This window comes from Andrographis paniculata, unplaced genomic scaffold (assembly GCF_009805555.1).
Source record: "Andrographis paniculata isolate CXL003 unplaced genomic scaffold, ASM980555v1 Contig59END, whole genome shotgun sequence".
In the NCBI taxonomy this organism is placed as follows: Eukaryota; Viridiplantae; Streptophyta; class Magnoliopsida; order Lamiales; family Acanthaceae; genus Andrographis; species Andrographis paniculata.
This window is the reverse complement of record NW_026137594.1, coordinates 1,687,638-1,712,414: the sequence shown is the minus strand read 5'-3', so window position 1 is coordinate 1,712,414 and position 24,777 is coordinate 1,687,638. Positions and strand designations below refer to the sequence as shown.

Here is a 24,777-nt window from a genome sequence, read left to right as displayed (position 1 = left end):
AAGCATAAAGAAAATTGATACAAATAGAACACGAAAGATTAGAAAAAAGAAGAAATAGTATTTGACACCGAACTTCTTCACTCTTTTAATTTGCTCCGGTAACTCGAAACGGCACAAAGGGCAATAATGGCTCCTCTTCAACCACTCTTTGATGCAATCTTCATGAAAAATATGCTCGCATGGCATCGCCAAAACTTGACATTCACCTCTCATTTTTTCCAAACAAATAGGGCAAGCCTCTATAGATTCCACAGTCATCTCCACACATCTCAACATCTCTAACAACAACTCGATCCACTGCAACAGAGGCTCGTTGTCAACCAATTTTTTTCTAACAAAATATCACAATAAATATTTTTTAAATAATAAAAAATCTAAATCTAAATCTAAATCTCTGATTCAAATTCAAACTTCTAAGATATCCAAGCAGATTATTGAATTTATTTCGATAAATTATATTGATATTGAATTTGTTTGAATAACTATATTCTCTCGCAATATAATCATTTTTTAAAATAAAGTAAATATAAAACAAATATAAGAGAATTGATAAGAACATAAAATGTTTGATTAGTTGAAAAATAATTGGAGATAAGGCCACGATAAACTCAACAAATCTAAATCAAAACAATTTTATCTAAATTTCTAGATGACTGTTATATTTTGTATAATTTTAAACTTACACATATTACTAACTAAATTCGAAATTAGGCGCTACATAATAGGCATAACAATAATGATCTAATTTAACGAATATTTTTATTATTTAAATATCAACTCTTTAATATACATAAACACTACAAAATATACTAAATATAAAAAAATATTTCAAATTGAAATTCACCTTTTAATCTTTCTTCGGTAGCTCAAACCTGCATAGAGGGCAACAATGGCTCTTTATCAGCCACGTCTTGATGCAATCTTCATGAAAAATGTGCTGACACGGCATCGCCGCCGCCGGCTCGCCTTCTCCGGTCATCACTTCCAAGCAAACAGCGCAAGTCATTGTAGAGTCCGCCGGAATTATAATCGCATTTTTCAACAGCTCTATCCACGGAGGCAGAGACTCATCTAGGAATTTCGAGGCCTATTCGCTGTTGAATAATTGATCCATTTTGGTCCAATCCAATGTAAAACATATTGACGTTTGTTGGCCATGTTCAAGATCGAAGAACTCGAATAAATATTAAAACGCATAAAGAATTTTGAGCAAGAATTTAAAAGGATATGAAATTTCTATTGTGAGTCGATTAATGGGCCATTATTATATAACCATTGAAGAACCTATGATATCATTTTTTTTTTTTTTGTTAATATTCTATTTTGTACAATATATGTGATTAAGAAAATTAATTTTTCAGTTTTTCGAAAGAATATATATACGCAAATAAAAGAAAAATGTAAAATATTCAATACTTATACATTCAAAAAATATTGATTATTTGATTTTAGAATAAGTATCCAAAAATTTGGATATAATAATACATATAATAAAAATTATAATTATAGTAGTATTAGTTATAATAGACAACACAAACTGATTAGAGAGAATGGGGTCAATAACTAATAAAAAAAAATTAGTAAAAAATGGCATAGGAGATAAATTAATAAAATAGGTATTGAAATATAGATGTTTTTGGATGACAACATTTGATAATCAAAATTTTGTAAAATTTGATAAAAGAACATACTCTAAAGCCATCTCCATTTGTGCATTTTAACTCCATAAAGTTGCTACAATATTTTTACTACAATCGACAACTTTAGTTTTTACTCCGTTCTAAAAAGAATATTCTTCAAATATTTAATTTAATATATTATTTTAAACTATCTTCTATATTTACAATTAATATTATTTTTTGAATAAATAAACTACAAAAATATAAAATATGTGTTTATGGAAGAAGTATATCCTATTATAAATAACAATAATATATTCTTCATTGAAGTAGAAAAATCGGTACACTTGTTAAACAAGCAATTTTCTAATTAAAGAATATCGAGAGTTTTAGATATAGATTTAAAAGAAAATCCTTAAAATTCACATATCAAATTACATCCCACCAAACTTTTTTTCTCTCTCTCTCTCTATAAATATAAGACCTATTTCATATTCAGAACACTTGCAATTTATTCCTTCTCATTCCACTCCTAGTCGATCAAAATTCTTTCTCTTTCAGTAATCAATCGACATTCAAGTTCTTCGAATCTTGAACATGGCAGAAGAAGGCTGCTCAAGTTACATAATCTTCGACAAACCCGAAATCGACATTCACTCGTACACGACTACCGCAGAATCCGGATTCACGATCACATTCAAAATCATAATGAAACACGTGGTAGAAGAATGGATTGTGTCCGAGGATTCATTCGCCCAGACAAGATATTTAGGGCAGGACAGAGATTGGGAAGCATGGGTGGTCTACGCTAAGATTAGGAAGGATCAACTATTCAACCGCAAAGATGCCACAAAAATTATCGGTGATCAACTGAACCATTGCAACCTCTGCGGGTATCACCGCCGGATGGTGGTCACTCTTGCATTAGTAAAAGCTCATAGAGCAATTAAGTCCTTGAGTGATGATTCAAGATGGAATGCCGTCGAGATTCAATGTCCTATGACCGTGACACATTATCGTTTGAGCGAAGAGGGCGACGGCATGGTTCCCGCAAAGGAGTCGTCAATAGAGATGTCGTTGAGGCGTGTGGCGGATTCTACAGAGACTTGCAGTGTTTGCTTGAGAGAGATGACGGGCGAATGCGAGGCCGTGGCGATGCCTTGTGAACATGTTTTTCACGAAGATTGCGTCAAAGAGTGGCTGAGGAGAAGCCATTATTGCCCTTTGTGTCGTTATGAACTTCCTACGGATGATTAAGTCATCGCCATTAAATTCTATTGTTATTTAGCCGATGAGATTTAATTCAATTCATTTTGTGTGATTGCTTAATAAAATATTTTCTATACAAAATTGTTCACTTAGGTTTTTTTTTTTTTTTTTTTTTTTTACAAAATCACACTATTAATCAGGCAAACCAAAGATAGAATTTAGTCTTCTGTCTCAGTACAAAAGGTACATTAAAAGAAGGGATACGAAAAGTAAAAATAATTTAATATTTAGTTGAGAGATATTCTTTGTTTGTTTATGGATTTTTTTTCAAAAATATTAAATCAAACATCTATTTTTTATTTTTTTAATATTATATTAACAATCAATTTTACATTAAAAAATATCAGATCAGTACTTATTTATATCACATCATACAACTATTTCAATTAAAAAAAATTTACTATTCAAATCGCAACTCAAAATCCAAATTTCCAAACAAACACACCCTTACTAAAAACAAATATTTTCTAAAATAGACAAAAATAAAACTATATCACAGTACACCAAGATAATATTTAAACTAAAATTTAAATAAAAAATTTAAACTCAACCCAAAACCAAACGCATTATGAATGTTTCAGATAATAAGATATATAGTGTGTTTGGCTTTGATTTTAAAAATAATTTCTTATTGTTCAATTGATCCTGTTCTTAAATATAAAAAAAATACTATTTTCAATAAAATACTATTAAATTGAAATTCAATTAAAAAATTCAAAATCAAACAATAGTTTAAAACCAAATAATTGTTGTTATTATTATTATTTTTTATTTTAAATCAAGGAATGAAGGGAAAGAATCTCTAGAGAGAGAGAGAGAGTTGAAGAGGAAAGATTAGAATCTGGAAAGCAGAAATGAGAAGACATGCTAAGGGATTGCTTTCATTTTCTCCCTCTAAAAAGCTTGTTTGCTTCGCCCTCTATCTTTTATTTTTAGTATTGATGTATACATATATATATATATATATGGTCATCGTACTGTATAGCAACAGGATAGGCAATGGAAGACGAACAACAACAAAGCAGAAAAAGAATTAGAAGAACAACCTTGGACCAACTTGAAGAGGTCTCTCTCTCTCTAGATATATTCGATGATATTATCACTTTTTTCCAATATTTCTATTGCCATCTTATAATTTTCTTATTATAAAATTAAATTTTTGCAATTCTAGCCTGAATTTCTTGTTCTGAATCATTCATATTAGAAATTTAACTCTGTTTTCTTTTCTGTTTTCTTTTTTCAATTTGTTTAAGGAATACAATCCTCGTCGCAATTTTCTTGTAAAATATATTATTTCGTATACAATTATTAGTTAGCTAAAGCAAATTAAAACAAAAAAAATTAAAATCCTAACCAAACACACTCTTAGATGGAATAATAAAAATAAAAAATTAAATCTCAATCACAATTATATATATATTATAAAGTGATAATTGAACAATAACATTATGAGTTAATTTAGATGTATCTTAAAACTATTTTCATGTTTCTTCATTACTTTGAACATATAAAACTTTCAATAAAAAATATATATCAAATGTTATTGCTACTGTTATAAAATATATTTTTAACGTAATATTTTAAATGAAACATAGCTATTAAATTTGATATGTTGTAGAGATTTTTTATTCTTTGAATAGTACGATAATAAGATTAAAGATAATTTTGCCGCAATCTATTATAAATGTTTTATTCAAATGTATATTTATTGATTTGGATTGGTTTAATTAGGGTAGAGTGTTCCCGGAGACGTTTGATCGGACCGATCAAAGCTACTGCTGCTGCAACGGCCAAGATTGCTTTTGCAGCAGTAGTGAAGACGAAGATGAAGAAGAGATCGACGGATATTCCTACACTGAAATTCAATGTAAGAATTATATATATATATATATATATTTGTGTTATAAGATCGCATATATTATATTATAAATATATATCAGTCACCCCTATAGCATATATGCCGATTCGGTCTGTTGAAGCGTGTCGAAGAATTATATACATGCTTTCTATATGTATTTCAATATAATTTATTGTTACTTCTTAATTATAACCATTATATTCATATATGATTTATTATTACACATGCTGTAGCAGCTGGACCGGACGATGATTTCTCCGACTTTGATTGCGACTTCGATTACGAACAGGTCATCTATTACATTATAAAAATATATACGTGACTTATATAAACTATTATAAAAATTAAATTTTATGAATGTATGTATATTATATGTGTGCCTGTATTTAATTATCTGTATGTTGTGTGATTATTGATTGGCTTATTATCTCTGATGTTTGTCCATTAATTAGGGTTTCCAAGAAGATGAGATAGATCCTGATGAACTCTCATATGAGGTGAACCACCCACCCTAATTGCCTATATATATATATAATAATTAATTAAATAATGTTGTGTAGGAACTGATAGCTCTGGGAGAAATGGTGGGAGAAGAGAACAGAGGTTTATCAGAAGCTGACATAAATCGCCATTTACAGCCACTCCTCACCTCTAACCTTTCCTCCATTTTGCTCCTCCACAGGTACCTACCCTACCCTACTCAGCATTCATCTTTACATTTAGATCCATAACTGTTTATAATTAGTTTGTAAATTGAAAATTAAAAAAATTGTGTAAATTTCTTATTATTAATAAAATATTGCATAGAATTTCCTATGTTGAGGGGCTCTAATAACTGCAACCTCCATCGACTTATTAAGTTTAGGCGTATGAGAAATAATTTTATGCAATATTTTTAAAATACTGGGATACTTTGCACAATTTTTAAATAATAGAAAAAAATAATAGTACAAACTTTTTTAATTACAAATAAGTTATAAGTAATGTGGTATTAAGTTTATTTAGAATATGCATATACATATGAATTGTATGTTTTATTATAAGTATATGAAAAAAATATAAATACATTTTCTATGTTATTAGCATTATGGAGTATTTAGAATATAATATAGGATTGAAGAATATTTGAAATGTTATAATGAGATGAATTTGAAATGTATTGTTAATATATTTTAAATTAATTGTATTATCGAAATGAAAGTAATTACATTTAAGAGAATTATTTGAAACAATTTAGTTCATATTATTCAAGACAAATAGAGCCTTAATTTTGTTGTATAAGTCACTTTATTATTCTCGAAAGTTATGCACAAAACCCCTATTTTATGCCCGAATATATGAAATTTATGCATCGTTTTGACTAAAACATTAATGAATTATGATATGAACTTTGAGAATGGCATTTTATGCATTTATATTAAAACTCACGTAAATCTTTATCCAATTAGTTATGAATTCTATACTACATTTGATTGGCAAATCTAACAAATAAAAATAGGTGTGTGATATGCCAAATGGAGTTCCAAGAAGAAGACAAAGAAAGAGGGGAGAATTTACCGGTGACCCTCGACCGTTGTCATCATATATACCACAAGGATTGCATCGCTAAATGGCTTCGAATTAAAAAGGTCCTTCGACATTACTACAACCTATATACTAATATTAATTATACGAGAATATATTGTTTTTATTTGATACAATAAACTTCTAATATTTCAAAATTAATTTCAATAAAAATATATTTTATCAATTACGCCGTTTCGAATTCTAGCTACATCGGTAACTTCAGAAAACATATAATCTTTTTGTTCAATATTTACTTATGTGATATTCTAATCTTCATTCTCTATTGGTTTTTTTGCAGACATGCCCCATTTGCAACAATGAACTCCAAATTTCCAGCAATTTAATTTAAATATTCATGTCTTGTGATGTATATATAATTGATTCATTTAATACAAATTAACCTTTATTCATTGCCTACTCATTATAATATGTGCAACTTGACATATAAATTTTATACTCCCCTCCGTCCCACATCTCATGTCCATCTTTCCATTTTCGTCTGTCCCACTTATTTTGTCATTTTCTTTTTTTCGAAAAAAAAATTATATACTTTAATCTTATTTTAAAAAATTTAATTTGTAATTTTTATTATAAGATAATTATTTTCACTAATATATTTTTAATTATTTACTAATTATACTCCTCCTAAATTCCCGTATTTACAGTAAAACGGATAAAATATCCGAGACGAAGGGAGTATAACTCATTGTATAAATTGGTTCCTAATATTCTAAATCCTTGCTTCATGTCCTAATGCATGCAATATTTTACTATTTTTATTAACTAATATTTTGTAGTCATGTTTAATGTGCTAGCTAATATATTCAGTATTTTAATACAACTTACAACGAAATAATATCTTATTTCAATATTGTACAATATTCTTTCAACTTTATTTGTTTTATTTTCGTATACTATTTTAATGATAATACATATTATCGAAATGCTAAATTGAAGCAAAAGATACTAATAGTTTGACTATTTTAACTTTGTGATGAAAAATAACATATATATGTTCTACTTTGTTTGCCTAGTTGAATACATATTTTTGAATCACAATATGTTTACGGAGTCTTTCCATCGCGCTTCTGTACTCACTCATACGCACCTTGAAAAAAAGACTTATGGAGTCACCCATCCTCAAATTATTGTAAAGTAAGTACGCTTAATTCCGAAAATGAAGATGCACTATTCATTCGATTTAACCTATATTCAATTTCGGATGGCTTGACACCGGCTCGTCCATAGATTTTGTTGGACGATTTTGCTCTGCTTTTCTAAGCTAACATTGAAACTATAAGAGGAAGAAAGGAAGGTGTTATGCAAATTAGAAGTAATTAAATTATTTCTATATCTCTACATTAAAGTAAAACTTCAGATTAATTTTTGTAATTTAAAGATTATCAGAGGAGGCGAAGCATTGGTATGAATATAAGGGCATTTTATATATATATATATATATATAAACTTTTTCTTACATATAAAATATTTATATTATATAATTCATGTAATAAAAATAAATAAATACAGAAAAACGAATATGTGAGAAAATATTTTTCCTCGTCTCCATAAAAGCATCAATCCAATACATTGCCAGCAGGCCCGGCCCTGGGCAGGGCCATAGGGCCCTTGCCCAGGGCCCATTCCCTCTAGGGGCCCAATAAAGGGGCCCCAATAATATATATACACTCCTATATATTAATATATATTATTATTATTATTAATTTTTTTATAGAATATATAAAATAAAATTTTAAATATTATTTTATTTATAATTATTTTTTAAATAAATAATTTCTACATTAATTTTTAAATTATTTATTTGTATGTTTTAGTGTGTTTATTTAATGGTATTATTTTATATATTTTTATGAATTATGTAAAATTAAGAATATATGATAGAATAATATTTTGTGTGTTTTTATTATTTTTATTTCTATGTTTATATGTTTAAATTTGTATATTTTATTATATTTTTTAGTAGTATTTTTAAAATTTTGTGTATTATATAAACACTGAGTTTGTTTCTTTAATTAAATTTTCTAATTTTTACTATTAGAACGATGTGTTTGTCGAAAAAAATATACTCCCTATGTCCCATATCTATATATCCATTTCCTTTTTGCACGGAGTTTTAGAAATATTAGTATTATATTGGAATAAAGTAAAAATAAAAGTAAAAAGACTAAATTAACCCTATTAGTGTTGTATGATATAAAGGTAATGACATTTGTGTAATATATTGTAAATTAGAAGGGTATTTGTAATGTTAGGTAGATAGTACAATTACTAAAAAAAGAAACAGATACTTTGTTATGGGACAGACCAAAATAAAAAAAATGGATAGATTGTTAAGGGACGAAAAGAGTATTTTTTTTTTTCTCACAAACATCTCATCAAACATTGTTTAATCTCAAATTCAAACCAAACTTTTCCCTAATCCAATCAAAAGAAACAAACCCTTAATAAACATTGTTATTTGAAAAAAAATTTCTAAAGACTTTTGATTATTTATAAAAATATTCTTTAAAAAATATTAAATCAAATTTTTTTTTATTATTTATTATATTATACTAAACATGTCACATTAATTTTATATTTATATTTTTATCTTTTAATATATATAAAAAAATATTTTATTAATATATTTATATTAAAAAATATATAAAATTATTATTATAAAAAATATATTTAAAGACCAAATATTTTATTTTTTTCTCGGGCCTAATATAGGTTAAAAACGGGCCTGATTGCCAAGATCCCTTTTCTGGTTTTTTTAGGATTGGAGTGACTGTAAATGACAAATTTGTCTTTCTGGCGGTAACATTAACAATGGACTTAATAATAAATCCTTTTCCTCTGCACATATTTCCATGGCTCTCGATCAGGTGCTAAAAATAATATACAGCACCTGCTAGTCTGTTACCTGTATCTTTTATACGATGTCCTCTCTATAGTCTAACGCATACTATAACAAGTTTCCCATCTAATTAAGGTTATAAAAAGATTCCGATCTACATAGCAGCAACAATATAATGGCAGGTTTGTACGACAAGCAAGCCGAGTTGTACTCTCAATTCCGGCCAACATATCCGCCAGAGTGGTATGCAACGTTCGCCGGCTTAACAACTCGCCGCGCCCTCGCCTGGGATGTCGCCACGGGCAACGGCCAGGCCGCCGTCGGTGTAAGTAAATTTCATTCAATCAAATAGTTATTTCAATTCAAATATTCCTCGAGTCAGAGTCCCGTAAGGGATGATTAGGTGTCGGGGTGAATCCGCGATCTTGAAATGTGTTCAACCACACATGTAATTTTCCATTAGGTAAGTAGTATTTTCACGTTATCAAAAGTAACTAAAATTACGGTTTAGGGTTTAGAATTTTAATTTACCAGTGTCGATATCGTTGCGCGCATATGTAGCTGGCGGAGCATTACGAGCGGGTAACGGCGACGGATATAAGCACAGCTCAGCTCGAACATGCTATGCAACACTCGCGAATTCATTACCTCCACACGCCGTCAACCTTATCGGACGACGAGCTCGTGAGCATGGTCGGGGGAGAAAGCTCCGTCGATCTGATCACGGTAGCGCAAGCAATCCATTGGTTCGACCTTCCTCGATTCTACGCAGTCGCAAACCGAGTCCTGAGGAAGCCGGGAGGGGTCATCGCCGTATGGGGGTACAACGACATGCTCGTTTGCCCCGCAGTCGACGCTGCCGGTAAACGATGGTACGAGACAACCCAGCAGTATTGGAGACCGGAGCTGAGGCCATTTTTCGGAGGATACCGAACGCTCGCATTCCCGTTCGAGAGCGTGGGGATGGGCGAGGAGGGGAATCCGGTGGAAGTCGAGATGGTGAAGGAGTTGTCGTTCGATCAGTATCTCGGAATGATGAGGTCGTGGTCGGCTGTTAGGATGGCTATGGATGAGGGAATTGATTTGCTGTCCGAGGCGGCGGTTAAGGAGCTCACGGCGGTGTGGGGCGGCGCCAATCTGGTGAGGACTGTGGTGTATAAGGGCATGATGCTGGCCGGAAAAGTTAAGTGTTAGGATTGATGTCATGTATATGAATGAAAGGTATTGGTATGTAGGGAAATTTTCCCTTTTACATTGAAATTGAGACGATTTTTAAATTGAATTTAGGCTATATACGAATTTTGCACATTAAAAGATAGATAAAATTGGTTTATACAAAGGAACATGACCCACAGAAACTACTAAAGAAACAAGAACACAACTATGTGAGAATTTCAAATCCCACTCTGTAACTACATTTCAGTAAATCCTATTTATTCTGTAATCCATATGCTTATATCAAATCAGATCAGATAGCAAGATTACCTACATCACGATCAAAGTCATAGTCCTCTAGGCAGGCATCAACTTCGTCCAAACACAGCAGATAAAGGTATTAGGAACACAAAACAAACGCGTTTGAATGTCATTGATTAAAAATGAACTAAAGTTATATTCATAGCATGTAAGAAGCAATTACACAGCATGTCAGCCATACAAAATGTTGCCACCAATATAGTCCAGTTTAGAACACAGGAATTCTTTTGATAGTGTGTAAGTCAAGGAATTTGGATCCCAACTGCTACGGAAACCATGTGTCAAAGTTAATGTTTTAGGGGCTACCTGCCGCGAGTTGGGCAAGCATTAGCAAAGTGAGATGGATCGCCACAAACAAAGCACCTGCCTGATATGGGCTCGCCAGTAGCAGAGACAAATGTTGCATTATGTTCCCCTCTACTTCGGTTACCCCTACCACGAGTACGACCACCTCCCCCCCTGGAATTAGATGCTGATCTGTAGATGTTTTGGTGTGGGACTGTTCCTCCGCTGTTGGCATTATCTTCCCAGCTGATAATAATACAGAAAATTGTTAAAAAAGAAAGACTTGAGACAATTAATTTGTCCCACTGAGCCATCTTCAAACTTCCATTTAGAAAATGGCAACATCAAAACTATATTTGGTAGCAAATTAAGTAAGATTCATGACCAGAGCAGAGTGAGCGATAGTCAGGATAAACATATGATACACCCTACTGCAAGATAGATCCATCAAAAAGTAGGCATAGTGTGCTTTTACTACTGAGAATTATGTGGCACTCGAGATCCAAATTCCTGAAGTAATCTAATGTCACAAAAGCAATACTAGTGTTTGAATTCCATGGTTGAAATTACACACTTAATTCTTCATTTTAGGCTGGTGGAAACAAATCTAGTTTAGCCTGATAAATTAAGAATTTTTAGTTAAAACTTAATAATATTTATCTTCAGTGAGTTCTCACAATAAGGAGATGTTATAATTCTAAGTAAACTGTGCATCCCTGTCTCTGTACTGCCACTTCTATGTAATAGGATTTGAACTATACAGTGAAGTTGTGACAGAATTCTTATTTATTGATGAGCTATAGGGATGTTAATAAATAACATACAGAACATATGTTATTCATGTAAGCAACATACACGAAATATAACAGATATCAAGAATTGTAAAACCAACATGTTGGGACAGATAACAAGAATGTGCAAGAACTAATCGATAGTGCAGTTGTAAGGTGATCAATCATAATGACTTACACAAAGAAGTTGCAGCCTTGAGCTTGACATGAATAGAACTTCCTTCCTCTATTTGCGGCAGTATTTGCTGTGCGCAAATTGCAAGGTGCGCCACAGGAGGTACAAGGAATTGAAGACTGTCCTGTAGCATCATGTTAATAAAACAGTAAGAGAAAATAGATAATGATCAGATATCATTTAGCTCTAGGTGATGGGTTGCATGTCCCTGCACTATTAATTATTTCTGATGAATGGTTCAATACAATTTAACAAGTGAATTATCTTAAGAAAACCATGTAGTTCACTAATCTGGAAATTATGTGTGATGACCATTTTTGCCATTGTGTTTCCCTTTGCGAAAGAAAAGCTTCTGAGATGGAATGTCATGTTCTACCTCATTCCCTACATAGTGCCATGATAAACCTAAGAATACAAATGACTATCACCAATGATCAGAAAGAGTTGTTTCTTGCTTTCCGTTAATTGTGATGTTTATAACTGAGCGCGCAATGTTGATGATAAGATATTGTAGATATTATATTTATGAAATTCATCAAAGAAAAATAACCAAGTACCAAACCAAAAAAAATGACTGGTAAACTAGGAAAAATTAATAGATCCACAAACCATCTTGTGCAGCAGATCCATGAGCCTGTCTGCGTGAACTGTGGGAAGAGTAGGAACTAGTAGAATCCCCAGTTTGCCGAGTATAGTTTAGCCCAATATTACTTTGTTGACCATGTCTTGCTGACGGAGTATGCCCTTGACCTCTTCCTGGAAAAATTAATTGAACCTTCAGCGGAGAATAGGTCCATGCTTTGTAGCTAATTAAGAGAACTTCCATCTTGATCATAAACATGATTAAGCTACAAATTCTTTGTTAGTTGCTTGACCACAAAAATGTTTCTTAAAGCATCCCACGTATAAAATCAAGGTATTTCCAACTTGAATGGGTAAAAGAATAAGCCCTAAAAGAACAGAGTTTGGACAACCAAAAGTTTATTATCATGAAGGTAAAAGAAGATTAACCTATCTTGAACCACAAAGAATAATTTTTTCTATTTAAACAATGCTTAGTGATCCTCGTATGAATAGAATTTGAGGGAAAAATCTTATATTCATCATTAGCTTCCATGATAAAAAAAAAATTAATAATAAAAAAATAAAAAAACATAAGAGACAGATGGAATGATTGATATGGCAAGATCCATAGTTAAATTGAAACAAAAACCAGCGTGAAGAAGCATAATCAAATTCACTGCAAAAAACAAACACAACCCACTTATTCAGCTGCGGTTGCCGGGGTGTGACACTCACACGCCAATACTTGAAGATGATTCCGGAAATGGCAATGGTGGGAACATGCTCTCTAGATTACGGTGATTTGGTAAGTACAACCGATTTCAAAATTTAGATAGTAGGAAAAGATTGAAGAAACAAAATGCATCTTGAGAAGCAGGTTTAAGAACAAACTTGTTCTGCTTTAACAGCATGTGCTTTGATACCATTTTAGGAGGCAAAACAAAGTAGAAAAGATTGCATTACTAGTTCTTGATACTTAACAATAAACAGGTACTTATAGGCAATCTAAGTAGAAACGACAAACAAACCTACCACCTAGCAAAGCACACAACCTAACACCAATAAATATCACTAATCAATATCTAGCATCATACATAAAAATATTTTAAGCAACTCAAAAACAATACATACCAGGATTGCTGGAGTTTGTTCGGGAACCTGTTCCACATATTTCCACCAGCTGTCTCAGAGTGTTGTCACAACCACCAATGCAACCTGACAAGATATAATAGCTTACTAAGGGTGTGTTTGTTTGGGGGTTTGGATTTTGGATTGAGATTTGAATAGTAAAAAATTTGAATTTGAATAGTTGTATGATGTGATATAAATATGCATTGATGTGATGTTTTGAATGTAAAATTGATTTTTAGTATAATATAAAAAATGAAAAATAGGTGTTTGATTTGATGTTTTTAGGGGGAGGGGAATTTGTGTGAATAGTAGAAATTCACACAAATCCTTCAAACAAACACATAATAAGTGTATTTATGAATGGTCAAGGGCCCACATAGTGGAGGCACAAAATGTTACCAAACTGTTGTTGCATCATGGCATTTTAGCTAACTAAAAACAGTAGTCACACAATACCATATTATAGGTCCTAACAATTCAAATTCTACAAATATTATGCATTTGATTCCTATAGGACCAATTACTGAGAGTGACATGTTAAATTGTGTATATGACAATAGATATCCTCATAGTAGGGTTTGGGGTGTGCCCCGGCAAACCACCTTCAAAACATGGCACTTGTTGTTGCAAAGATTTAGAACTGTCAGAACGCTAGTACTTTGATTGCCATCACTGAACACATTACATAGAGGCTAATTGGTTACAAGTTCTCTGTGGTTGTAATAATTGGCATAGCATAATACGGGGCGAAGGCCGCACTTTCTTGAAAAAACAAGGAAGTTAACACTTCAGTTTGAGATCATTACTCATTGGAAGAGTAGATGCATTGTAGTGAAATATATTAAGGGTGTGTTTGTTTGAGGGATTTGTTTGAATTTCTACTATTCATCCTATTTTTTCCCCCAAAAACATCAAATCAAACACTTATTTTTCATTTTTTATATTATACTAAAAATCAATTTTACATTCAAAACATCACATCAACACGTATTTATATCACATCATACAACTATTCAAATTCAAAATTTTTACTATTCAAATCCCAACTCAAAATCCAAACCCACAAACAAACACACCCTAAATGGTACCAAGAATCCAGAGTGCAAATCTTACCCAAATGATCAACACTGTAGTTGGGTGGTATTTCAAGCCTGCGAAACTTAAACTGAATCATATATACTGGACCTGTAAACAACCTTTACACATCAGTTATTCACACATACATACACACATACAGAAAAAAAAAAAAAAAAAAAAAAAAAAAAAAAAAAGAGAGAGAGAGAAAGAAAAGGCTTAACAACACTTAATGAAATAGAGTGATGATAGAACAGAACTTCCAAAATTAATATTCAATATCAACAACCTGGAGAGCAGGTACTGCAAATAGTTGTAGTTACTGTGGCTTCTGATACAGAGCCTGGTAGCCAAAATACATTCCTACACTGGAAAGAAATAATAAGAGGGGTTAAATGAGATTTTTTTTAACATCAAAATCGCAGGTGAAAAGTAGTTTTATACAGCAATATTATTTAATATGTCAATAATCACACGAAGAGGTAGAAACCAATCGACATATCTTTGCCAGACTGCTGCTTGAATAAATTGAACTCCCCAGAACTTACTAACAAGAAATGACAGGAAGCTCAGCATATGAGACTCGAGTTCACACCAGTTCATGTTGAACAATTAAAGCAGTTCCACTACATGGTGGAGGATTGGATGTTTCATGTATAGCTGATATAAAATATGTCCAGAACTCCCACCGACAATAAGCAATTTTAAAGTTAGAGCAAAATGGGGGAGGTGATTGCAGTTTCAGGCCATGTATGCCTATGCACTATGGGGACAAGTAGATTTGAAGTACAGAAGGCATTCACAGGGGCCAAGCACACCTAATCTTTATTGCATCCCTGGCATCAGATCCAAACAGCAGCTAATTCTCAAACAGAATAAGAAATAGACCAACCCAGTATTTCCACCTTTAAAATGTCATTTCATATTTTGTTATCGCTTGATTGTTTGTTTGTCAATTCATGGATTTTCTGGTTCAACCTAGGATATTTGTAGATGTTTCCATAATACACGTTCAATCTCATATCAATCCACAAGTTCAAGGCATTTTCAAACAATTTGTTGGTCAGTGCATATTTTCTGAACATTTCTTTCCCATTCAATTCATCACAAACTTTGGCAGAACAGTGTCAGTACGAGACATCAAGAGAATATGATTATTCTCTTAGAATTTCCAGGAGAATTTACCTGTGGGAAGCCCAGGCATCCAACCATGAAGTTTCCATCCTGCAAAGGGAAGAGGATATCATCAAAGTTAAGAAGAGATGATAAGCACTATAGCAGTAACCTCCAGCTACAAGTCCAAATATTAAAACACGTTGACTTCCGAGCAACAGAAAAAGAAATTAACAAATAATAAGAAATAAATACATATGCATATACACACATACTGCAAGGGATACAAATTAACAAATACAAATATACTTATATAAATATGTACAATAAGAATGAACTGCTTGTGAAGTTTTGGTGTTTATAAATTTAAACTGATCAAACCCTCAAGACATACAAATCACAAACAATTTGTTCTCAGAAAACGTCCACACTCCATATTTTTACTTTACAGTTGAATGGTAACCAGCACCAGCTAAGCAGGTGCATCATGCATATACCGGTTTTTTCCTGAGCACCATATCAGATTCCTGACATAGACCACATTTCCGTACAACATCACCGATTGAATGCTGCTCATTACCATTGGCTCTGTTTGATCTTCATAGACAGCATACATGTGTCAGTAAAGGTCAGATCATTTTCAGATAAAAATGAAGTGCACGTCATACCTCTCAAAAAATATAGCCATGGCTTCAAAAAGCTTTGCTTTGTTTACTCTAGCCTGTAAAAGACATCTTATAGATTAAAAAAATAAAAAGTAAACTGGCAGGGTGAACAGATAAGAAAGCATGTAGCAGAAATATTATATCTTCAGTTGTATTAACATATCTGCTGATCAGGAAATCGTAAATTCAGAATGGATTACATGCTTCAATCACACACACATTAAAACAATAATAACTCAGACCATCAGTCCAACTGCATGCTCGCATCACAGGTCGTTAAACCCTCTTAATCGCAGAGAAAAAAAAAAAAGAACCCCTCTTAATTGCAGAGTCAAACATATATATGCATGCATAATGTACTTTGAAACTTTATTATAGTATTAAAGCAGAAAGGTCTTGTGTTTGAATCCCACTGAGTTACCCCCTAAAGAAAAAGTTTTAATTTGCAATGCTTCGTGAGAAGCCTGCAAGTGAAGGGGTATGCAAGTTGACTCCATATAAAATAAACATACAATAATGTATTTCAATATCAATTTAAACTTTTAGATAAGGTATTTACTTAACATAATCTAAGTTAAATAATATGCTTTGAATGTGGGGAAGAATGACATTAACAGAAACAAATATAAGATATGGTGCTTCTGATGAAGAGAGACAAGAAAGTAAAAAATGGTTGAGATACACAAGGGCTATCTCACATCAACAAAGCAGGCTTTCATTTGCTGCAGACAAGTGTCTAAAACTTCAGCCTTTCTCTTTGTGCCCATACTGACAGCTTTCATATCACTCTCCATCATAGCACGAAGGTTTGGTTTCCATAATTCATAACTGGTTTCAACAAAACCCAATGAGTTATTAGATTTTCTAATTACAGGGAATAATACCATTTGTTTATCAATCACATAGTACATTTTCACACCTATCAGCATGGAGTGCAACATGACACCCTGTCAATAATAAGGAACATATATTGATGCTGCACTGACACTATCTTATCATGTTTGTGTGAAATAGAGATAGTTCCAGGTTGAGATCTCATCCTAGCTGGCACGGTTTAGTTTGTAAACTTATATACCACACTATTCAGAAAGAAGAATGTACAAGAATTCATGCAAAACAGCATATAGGACAAAACAGGTATAAGAATAGCTCACCCCATATCATCATATCCCATAACAAGTGCCTCACCCTGAAATTAGATCAAGTGTACATCAGAATTTTGTGGGGACTTGGCAACATTTTAGGAATCCTTGCATGAAATAACCAGAGGTTACATACAGACAGTATTTCAGTAACTTAATAATATAATATTTACACGTTATGCAAAAATTTCACAAAAGTAATATTTGTTGGCGCAACAAGTATATTTACATGTCATGTTTGACACAAGGCATTATTAAGAAAATTTGTAATGGGTCTTGAAGAGATTATATATATAGATATATATATATATATATATGTGATAAGAGGGGCCATTTTACCAAAACTTTCACACTGTAGATATTTAGATACATTCCTAACATATAAATATTTACAAAGACAACCAAGGTAATAAATGTAAATACAGTTACAAAACAACATACATGCACCAATTGACACCTTCATATATGGGTAAATGAAATTTATTTTTCATATAATGGCCTTTTTTATTTTTTCCACGATAACTTTGTGTTATGTTTGGACTAATTTTACCAACTTCTAACCTGTAACTTTACACTCCCATCGTCCACTTATATTACTTCCATATTTAGTGAGGATATAGGCGTAAGGTGGTAGTGAATGAATTTATATGACATAAAGTAAGTACATTAGACAGCATAGTTCCCAACAGTAGCATCGCCATCCATTAGTTCTGGCCGAGCATAAACAAGTCCAATATATATAATTGTGTGTGTGTATCTTTCAATTCATACTTGGATCTGTGTCACTTGTTTGTATAATTTAGGGTAAGGGAAAATTCAATGAAGTCATAAAGAAAGAGTATCATGGAAATGGTAAACCAATTTAAACTTGAGAGAAAGGAAGAAATTACAAGTTTTGTAGGTGTGAAACGCATGCTTGAGTCTTTAGTTGCATAAAATCGATCAAGAAGCTTTTTTATATGATCATGCATTGTTGCATCTGTTCCAATACCTGCCTGGAAAATATTAAAACATAAGAATATACTATAAGAAATAAAACTGTTACTGATTTTCCAAAACCTTTCTGCTCTTCGAGAATATGAATAATGGAATACATTTACTTTTCTATCACAATATATAAGTTCCTTACCTTGTCCATACAACTAAGTAAATCAGCCTCACTTAAAAGAGGCGGAGGTCTGGTAACTCCTGAGTCAAGAGTCAGCGTTGTTGGGGAAAACTGCAGGAGCAACAAGAGCTAAACTTAAGTGATATCTATTCAATCTCAAGATTGAGAACATCGATGGACTACAAAGTGACCCCTACTATTGTTATAAGGAATATATAGTCAGTGTCCAGAATTCAACAAACATTGCTATGACATCATCCAGGAAACATGTTTCCATTTCACACATTAAACGGGCAGGATCCCAAACCTAATTATGTTATAATACACTCTTTCAAGCCTCGAACCATCTGTATTAATCAATCAATACATGCCATCTTTCATTAAAGTTCATCAATATATCTTAGCTAAGCATTTAACACCTGTTAGGATACTATGAATGGAATACATCGATAAAGTTCCGCTGACTTCCCATCCAAAGCTTTAAAGAGGGAGTTTGAAGTACTTGACAAGGCTGATTTTAACATAGTTCACAAAATATCTCAAGGGTGGATCAAGTCTAGAAACTAGAGAGGGGTAAAAAAACACAAAACCTAACTGTTTGGTAAAAAAACAAGTCCAAGTCATTGAGATGAAACATAATAGTATATAGAACCAAAATATAGACAATAATTTACAAGAATAAGTTCAAACCATACTTCATAACATGCAGAGTATCCTCTTGTTGATTATATAATTTAGATAGAGTTATATTATGATAGGATAACTAGTGTTATCTGTCTGGAGAGATTCATAGTTATTAAACTGACAATGTAATATTTCATAATGTGCCAACATATAAAGTTAATTTTAATGAAAAAAAAATAACAATTCATACATAATTCATGTTTTCTACAAAGCAGATACAAAGAGTACAATGATCATAGAAGAATATACCTGCTGCCCGTAGTTGTATGTTGGGATGACAGAACCTCCCCATGTTTCAAATCTATATACATCCAAGTAATTTTTCTGGACAAAAGTAAAACAATACTGAATCAAGCTGATGATGAGTCCAGAAAATATCTTAAATTATCTGATCCAATTAGCTGCTGTACTCGTCCAAAATATCAACAAGATGCTCAATTTCAAGTCTAGGGGAACACTCTATGCTATAAAGTGAAGGCATATAGACTTAGAAAAGGTAGCTATAAACCTTTATGCTTATATCATCATAATGTCTTATTGCTATAGAAGCCTACTTTATGCAGTCACTCTAGCCAGCAGACCATATTTCAGAAGAGAACACATATAACTAACTTCTTGTGACTTCCAAAGTCCAAAGTACTACTGTCTAAATAAAATAATGATAGATAATGATAATATACAATTGAAAAGAGAGAACAGATATAGCCAGAACCTCACTTGTGTCTGCTTACCAATAAGCATAAATTGTAAAATGTTTCAAGAAAGCAAGGAAGTAGAAGTTTTAAGCCTTCTCTCATAAATGTAAAATGTTATTTATTCATTTGTTCATTTTCGGAAGAGAAAGGGGTTAGGAAGAAATAGCCTATAGGAGCTACCCCGAACATAAAACTACATTTAACCTTCAATACCACTATAGATATAGTTAAATCGTTGATGTTTCCAGACAAAGCATCTCTTCCAAAATAGATAAGTATTAGGAAAATTATATGTATAAAGAATATATCTCTTTATGAAAATTGGTGGAGGATGGAACTTAAACTAAGATGATGTGAGCAAATGAATGTGCAAACCCCAAAGCCTCTGATCACACAAACAACTCAGACAATAATTCACACCAAAGAGCCTGAAAATATAGAAACTCACAGCAAGTATAACTCTTCCAGATGCAGAAAATTGTTCCCCAGCTATGTCAATTTCAACTGTAGTTTCAGCACCTACGGCTGGTTGAGAAACACATGCCAGGAAATGACGAACAACCAATTCATACACTTTCTGGTACAAAGTGAATAAAAGTTACAGATAAATTCACTTAATGTAAAAATGGCAATATGATCTATCAGACCACAAGTAATACTTCAACGGAAAGTGGTACCAACATGGTGATCCTGGCTCCACCTGGATTCCCCAGCTGAAAATTTTGTTGGGTGTATAGGAGGGTGGGCTTTGTCATCATGTCCACCAGCGCTTGGATTTCTCCAAAGAGCTGCTTCAGGATCCAGCAAGCGCTGAGCATATGAACCCCATGTTGGATGTTCCTGCTGTTCCAGAACAATTGTCTACACCAAAGTAAGAAAGAAAGTTAGCTGAGTTCAGGAGAATAAGATAAAAGCAGTCTGACAACTTGAATTGCAAGAAAGCAAATGAATGCTACTGCTGTCATCTATTCAAATGCTAACATGCCTTCAAGTCAATGTCGGTTCTCAAAAAATGCTAGAGTCCCACAGTGTCATGCCCAAGGATATGTTTTCTTTTTTTTTTTTCAGAAAACTTTATAATCCGTCTTCCAAAATATTTAAAATCAACGGTAAACGTTCAAATGGGTGCAATATGTGTGGAAATAAGTTTTTATTTGAATTTTCCTATCACCAAACAAACATTACACCGACACTATGCATGTCTCAAAAGGGGTCATGCTTATCAAATGAATTACTATTGTCACATGTACAAGGAAATTACACGCAAATCTGTTCTCTCGGAGAAGCAGTCAGTCTCTGTACGAGGATAACTGATGAAACCAGCTTGGTATAGATCTTCTGCTACCTATTCGGGAAAGCAAGTATAAAAGTTAGTTGAAGCTAAAATGGCTTGGTTTACAGTATAAATAATTGAACCCTTATAGTAAAAAATAACAAACTAGAGGTAGCATTGAATCCTGAAGTCTTAAAGGACATTAAAGCAATTTCTGGCACCCAAAACAGATATCCGAAATTACAGATCAAATATACTAACGACCTACAGGAACAAGCAAGCTGACCAAACACTTCAATGGCCATGAAAGGCTTGTTTTCAAAACTTATCAGAAGAAAATGAAGGCATGTTTCCTGGATTAACATATTAAAGAATCCTTGTGGCTATTAGGATTACTGTTAGTCTTCAAATAGAAAATAACAGCATACAATCTTAAATATATTTATGAAATATTGAAAAGCTTTAATGGCACTCAAAAACTGGCAACAGACCTTATGTTTTACTTTTCATGAGATGATGTATTATTATCAGAGGCAACAAGTTTGACCTATTGACTTCTAGCAAAAACTAGGGAATGCACTGCAGTCAGGCTAGAAATCAGGGTTAATACAAAAATAAATGACAAGAATAACATACAAAGCATTCTTAACTAGTAAAATTTAACCTTCATAGTCTGTTCCGAACTCATTCTGAAATAACGAGAAGCACGCTTTTCAAGCTCAATTGTACTTAGAGGATAAGGAGGGTATTTAAGCTTCTCCTGCTGTTTAACATTTCTCACCTGAAAGTGAAAATATAACATATTTGACAATCCAGCAAATGGGTAGAAGCTTATTGCATATTAATTGGAGTTTCCATAAACACTTACAGTTGCAATGGGCTCTAGAACACACATTTCATATAGTATAGTTGCACATGTATAGTCAAACAAATGTCCACGCCTGGTATGTGGCAACCATTAGGATCAATATAACCGATTTTATTAATGAGATAATGAAAAGATAAACAATTATTACATCCAGGTAAATGTAGCAGTGCCTTCCTCCGAATTATGTGTGCAGTTGATAGTCCAGAACTCTTCAGGCTCATGTGATTGCACTTCCCAGAACCTCTCCACCACAAAACCCAGAGTAGGAAACTGTAAAAGGCAACTATTAGCCAGAAGGAGAATAAGACAGCCAGGCTAATATCCATGGAACAAAGAGACATTAAACTTCAAAGATAAACACAGGAAAAGAAAGTATTAGAATGTTCACTTGAATTATCTTGCTTCCTAAACAAGAGGGGATGGCATTGTTTGCACTCACCTGGCAAGGACCATAGCTCAAAATAACATTTCTGTCATCTGTAATGAAATCAAGAAGAAATGCATCTCTCAAAAGCATGGTCTGAAACCGTGTGAAGGAAGCACCTATCCGAAGATCTATTTCCTGCATGACATAGCCATTAATTTTGAATCATTTCATTGCACCCAAAATACTAAAATTTGTAAGATTTCAAAATTCACAGACAACACCAAGCAATAGTTTAACATAGATAAATAATAAAAGTAAATTATACTTCTTCCGTTTCATAACAAATGATACCATTTCCATTTTAGTTTGTCTCGTAACAAATGATACATTTCTAGGTAAAGTTTACTTATTTAATACATACTTAACAAATATAAATCAATTTAATTAACTTTATAGTATATAGCATCATACATCACGTAAGACCACTCAAAACCCCTTTATTTCTATCTCTTCAATAAACAAATATTTTTATCGATAATTGAAACTTTCCCGCTTTTATAAAATTAGTTTATATTAGTTATAAATAAAAAAATATTATACAATATTTTGTTCTCTATCATATCCATATTGCATACTCCCTTGGTCACAACTCAAAGTACCTTTTCTACCATTTTCGTCTGTCCTACTTCAAAGTATCATTTTCCTATTTTAGTAAAAGTAATTATATACCAATACCAAAATACTTTTAACTTTTACCTAAATTAAAAACATACTATTACATATAAATTACTTTTTACATAGGCAAAAATTTCAAAACTTTTTGCACATTTCTACTAACTAATAAAATATTATTATTTTTTAATCAGCTGCTAAATCCCAAAGGTCCCTTTTGGACCATGAGAATATTTTATTAATATATAATTTTTAAAATATTTAAATATATATTTTTAAATTTCTTTTAGTCATATATATTATTTCTTATTTTAAAATTACTATCAATACATTTTACATAAAAAAAAAAAAAAAAAAAAAAAAGATAATAATGATAATAAAATAATATCATAACATATTATTATTATCAAGTAATTAAATATCATCACTTTAAAAACTTTTCAAAAATCAACACATATAACAAAACAAGGTTTCTAATATCTCAGGTATGCAAAAATGTGTATTCAGTTTCTAGTGGCTCACTTGTCGAACATCAACAGCATCCGCAAACAATTGATTAGGCCGAACCAGATGCTGAGCAGCATAATGAATTTCTCTGGGGATAACAAATTCGTCAATTAGCATGAGCAAAAGCAGACGATAAAGAGTAAGCAGAAGGTGCAGTTGTAGAGTAGACTCAGCAACAAAAACCTGTCGATAAGGGCAGAGAAACGAGCCCTCCAGGTGTTGAGATTCCGGTTTGCTCGCGTACAAACTTCTACTACCTCAAAAGCAATATTTTCTCCCTCCCTATCGCAATCAAGCCACAAAATAAGCCACTCGCACTTTCTTGCTTCTTCTGCCAATGTCTTTTCGATGTCCAACTTATCCTTATTAAGCCACAAGGGTTATCATCATTCATCAGCCTTTTCGATCTTTCGTCTCCAGCATATATTATTTTTGAATCAAACTATATTACCTGCGGCACAAATTTCTTGACTGGAGCATGGTAGAGATCGACGGGGTCACATGAGTGCCACTTGCGATAACGCTCCTCGAATTCCAGTTCCATAAGATGTCCGGTGACGGATGTGAAGGACATGTGGAAGTGCTGGTTCTGAGCGAAGTAATTGAATTCGAAAATTCTGTTGTATCTTGACCGCCCATCGCGGACCCTCAGCCCACCGCTTGCTGGATTCTTCGAGAGTATTTCCGATACTGCTTTAGCGACGGATGGCTTCTCCGCCACATTCAGCGCCCGTATAGGCCGCCGGCCGACGCCCGCCATTTGGAAGCCCTCTGTGTGAAAGAGTAATCTGAAGGGATTGGGAATTTAGGGCTTTTCCCGCCTTTTTGTTGAGACCAACCATGGTTTGACTATAAGGCAGTAGTTGAATCTTATGAATTTTGGATTGTTTGGGTGGGTTGCTTTGTTTTACATTTTGATATTACGGAGTATTAAGGGCGTGTTTGTTCGGGGATTTGGATTTTGAATTGGGATTTGAATAGTAAAAAATTTGAATTTAAATAATTGTATGATGTG

The 24,777-nt window shown here is 32.6% G+C and overlaps 3 protein-coding genes across 7 annotated transcripts; 2 read left to right on the top strand and 1 right to left on the bottom strand.

The window, feature by feature from the left end:
* The first annotated feature begins 3,847 nt into the window (after positions 1-3,847).
* Positions 3,848-6,776, top strand: LOC127258365 (E3 ubiquitin-protein ligase BIG BROTHER-like). Of its 2 annotated transcripts, none has more exons than XM_051285174.1 (7): positions 3,848-3,953; positions 4,620-4,755; positions 4,983-5,035; positions 5,199-5,243; positions 5,307-5,428; positions 6,245-6,374; positions 6,611-6,776. In XM_051285174.1, exons 1-7 carry the CDS (start codon positions 3,888-3,890, stop codon positions 6,659-6,661), a joined length of 603 nt encoding a protein of 200 aa, XP_051141131.1. In that variant the 5' UTR covers positions 3,848-3,887; the 3' UTR covers positions 6,662-6,776. The 2 variants fall into 2 exon arrangements, with proteins under 2 accessions (XP_051141131.1, XP_051141130.1); XM_051285173.1 differs by having other exon boundaries at positions 4,980-5,035.
* Positions 6,777-9,173: 2,397 nt separating this feature from the next.
* Positions 9,174-10,454, top strand: LOC127258341 (uncharacterized). Of its 2 annotated transcripts, none has more exons than XM_051285144.1 (2): positions 9,174-9,497; positions 9,734-10,454. In XM_051285144.1, the coding sequence occupies exons 1-2, from the start codon at positions 9,348-9,350 to the stop codon at positions 10,364-10,366; spliced, it is 783 nt and encodes a 260-aa protein (XP_051141101.1). In that variant the 5' UTR covers positions 9,174-9,347; the 3' UTR covers positions 10,367-10,454. The 2 variants fall into 2 exon arrangements, 1 of the variants encoding a protein (XP_051141101.1); XR_007840291.1 differs by having other exon boundaries at positions 9,355-9,635; positions 9,734-9,868.
* Positions 10,455-10,764: 310 nt separating this feature from the next.
* LOC127258340 (DNA topoisomerase 3-alpha) lies at positions 10,765-24,611 on the bottom strand. 3 transcript variants are annotated; one of them, XM_051285141.1, is made up of 24 exons: positions 24,214-24,611; positions 23,946-24,124; positions 23,778-23,850; positions 22,656-22,778; positions 22,365-22,486; positions 22,217-22,289; positions 22,013-22,129; positions 21,337-21,420; positions 20,757-20,936; positions 20,524-20,652; positions 19,630-19,704; positions 18,718-18,807; positions 18,479-18,583; positions 17,601-17,635; positions 17,145-17,274; positions 16,450-16,502; positions 16,279-16,378; positions 15,854-15,892; positions 14,955-15,036; positions 14,708-14,779; positions 13,595-13,678; positions 12,509-12,655; positions 11,903-12,023; positions 10,765-11,179 (listed from the first exon to the last, which is right to left on the bottom strand). In XM_051285141.1, the coding sequence occupies exons 1-24, from the start codon at positions 24,520-24,522 to the stop codon at positions 10,951-10,953; spliced, it is 2,751 nt and encodes a 916-aa protein (XP_051141098.1). In that variant the 5' UTR covers positions 24,523-24,611; the 3' UTR covers positions 10,765-10,950. The 3 variants fall into 3 exon arrangements, with proteins under 3 accessions (XP_051141098.1, XP_051141099.1, XP_051141097.1); XM_051285142.1 differs by having other exon boundaries at positions 14,958-15,036; XM_051285140.1 differs by having other exon boundaries at positions 14,708-14,790; positions 14,955-15,031.
* Positions 24,612-24,777: the final 166 nt, after the last annotated feature.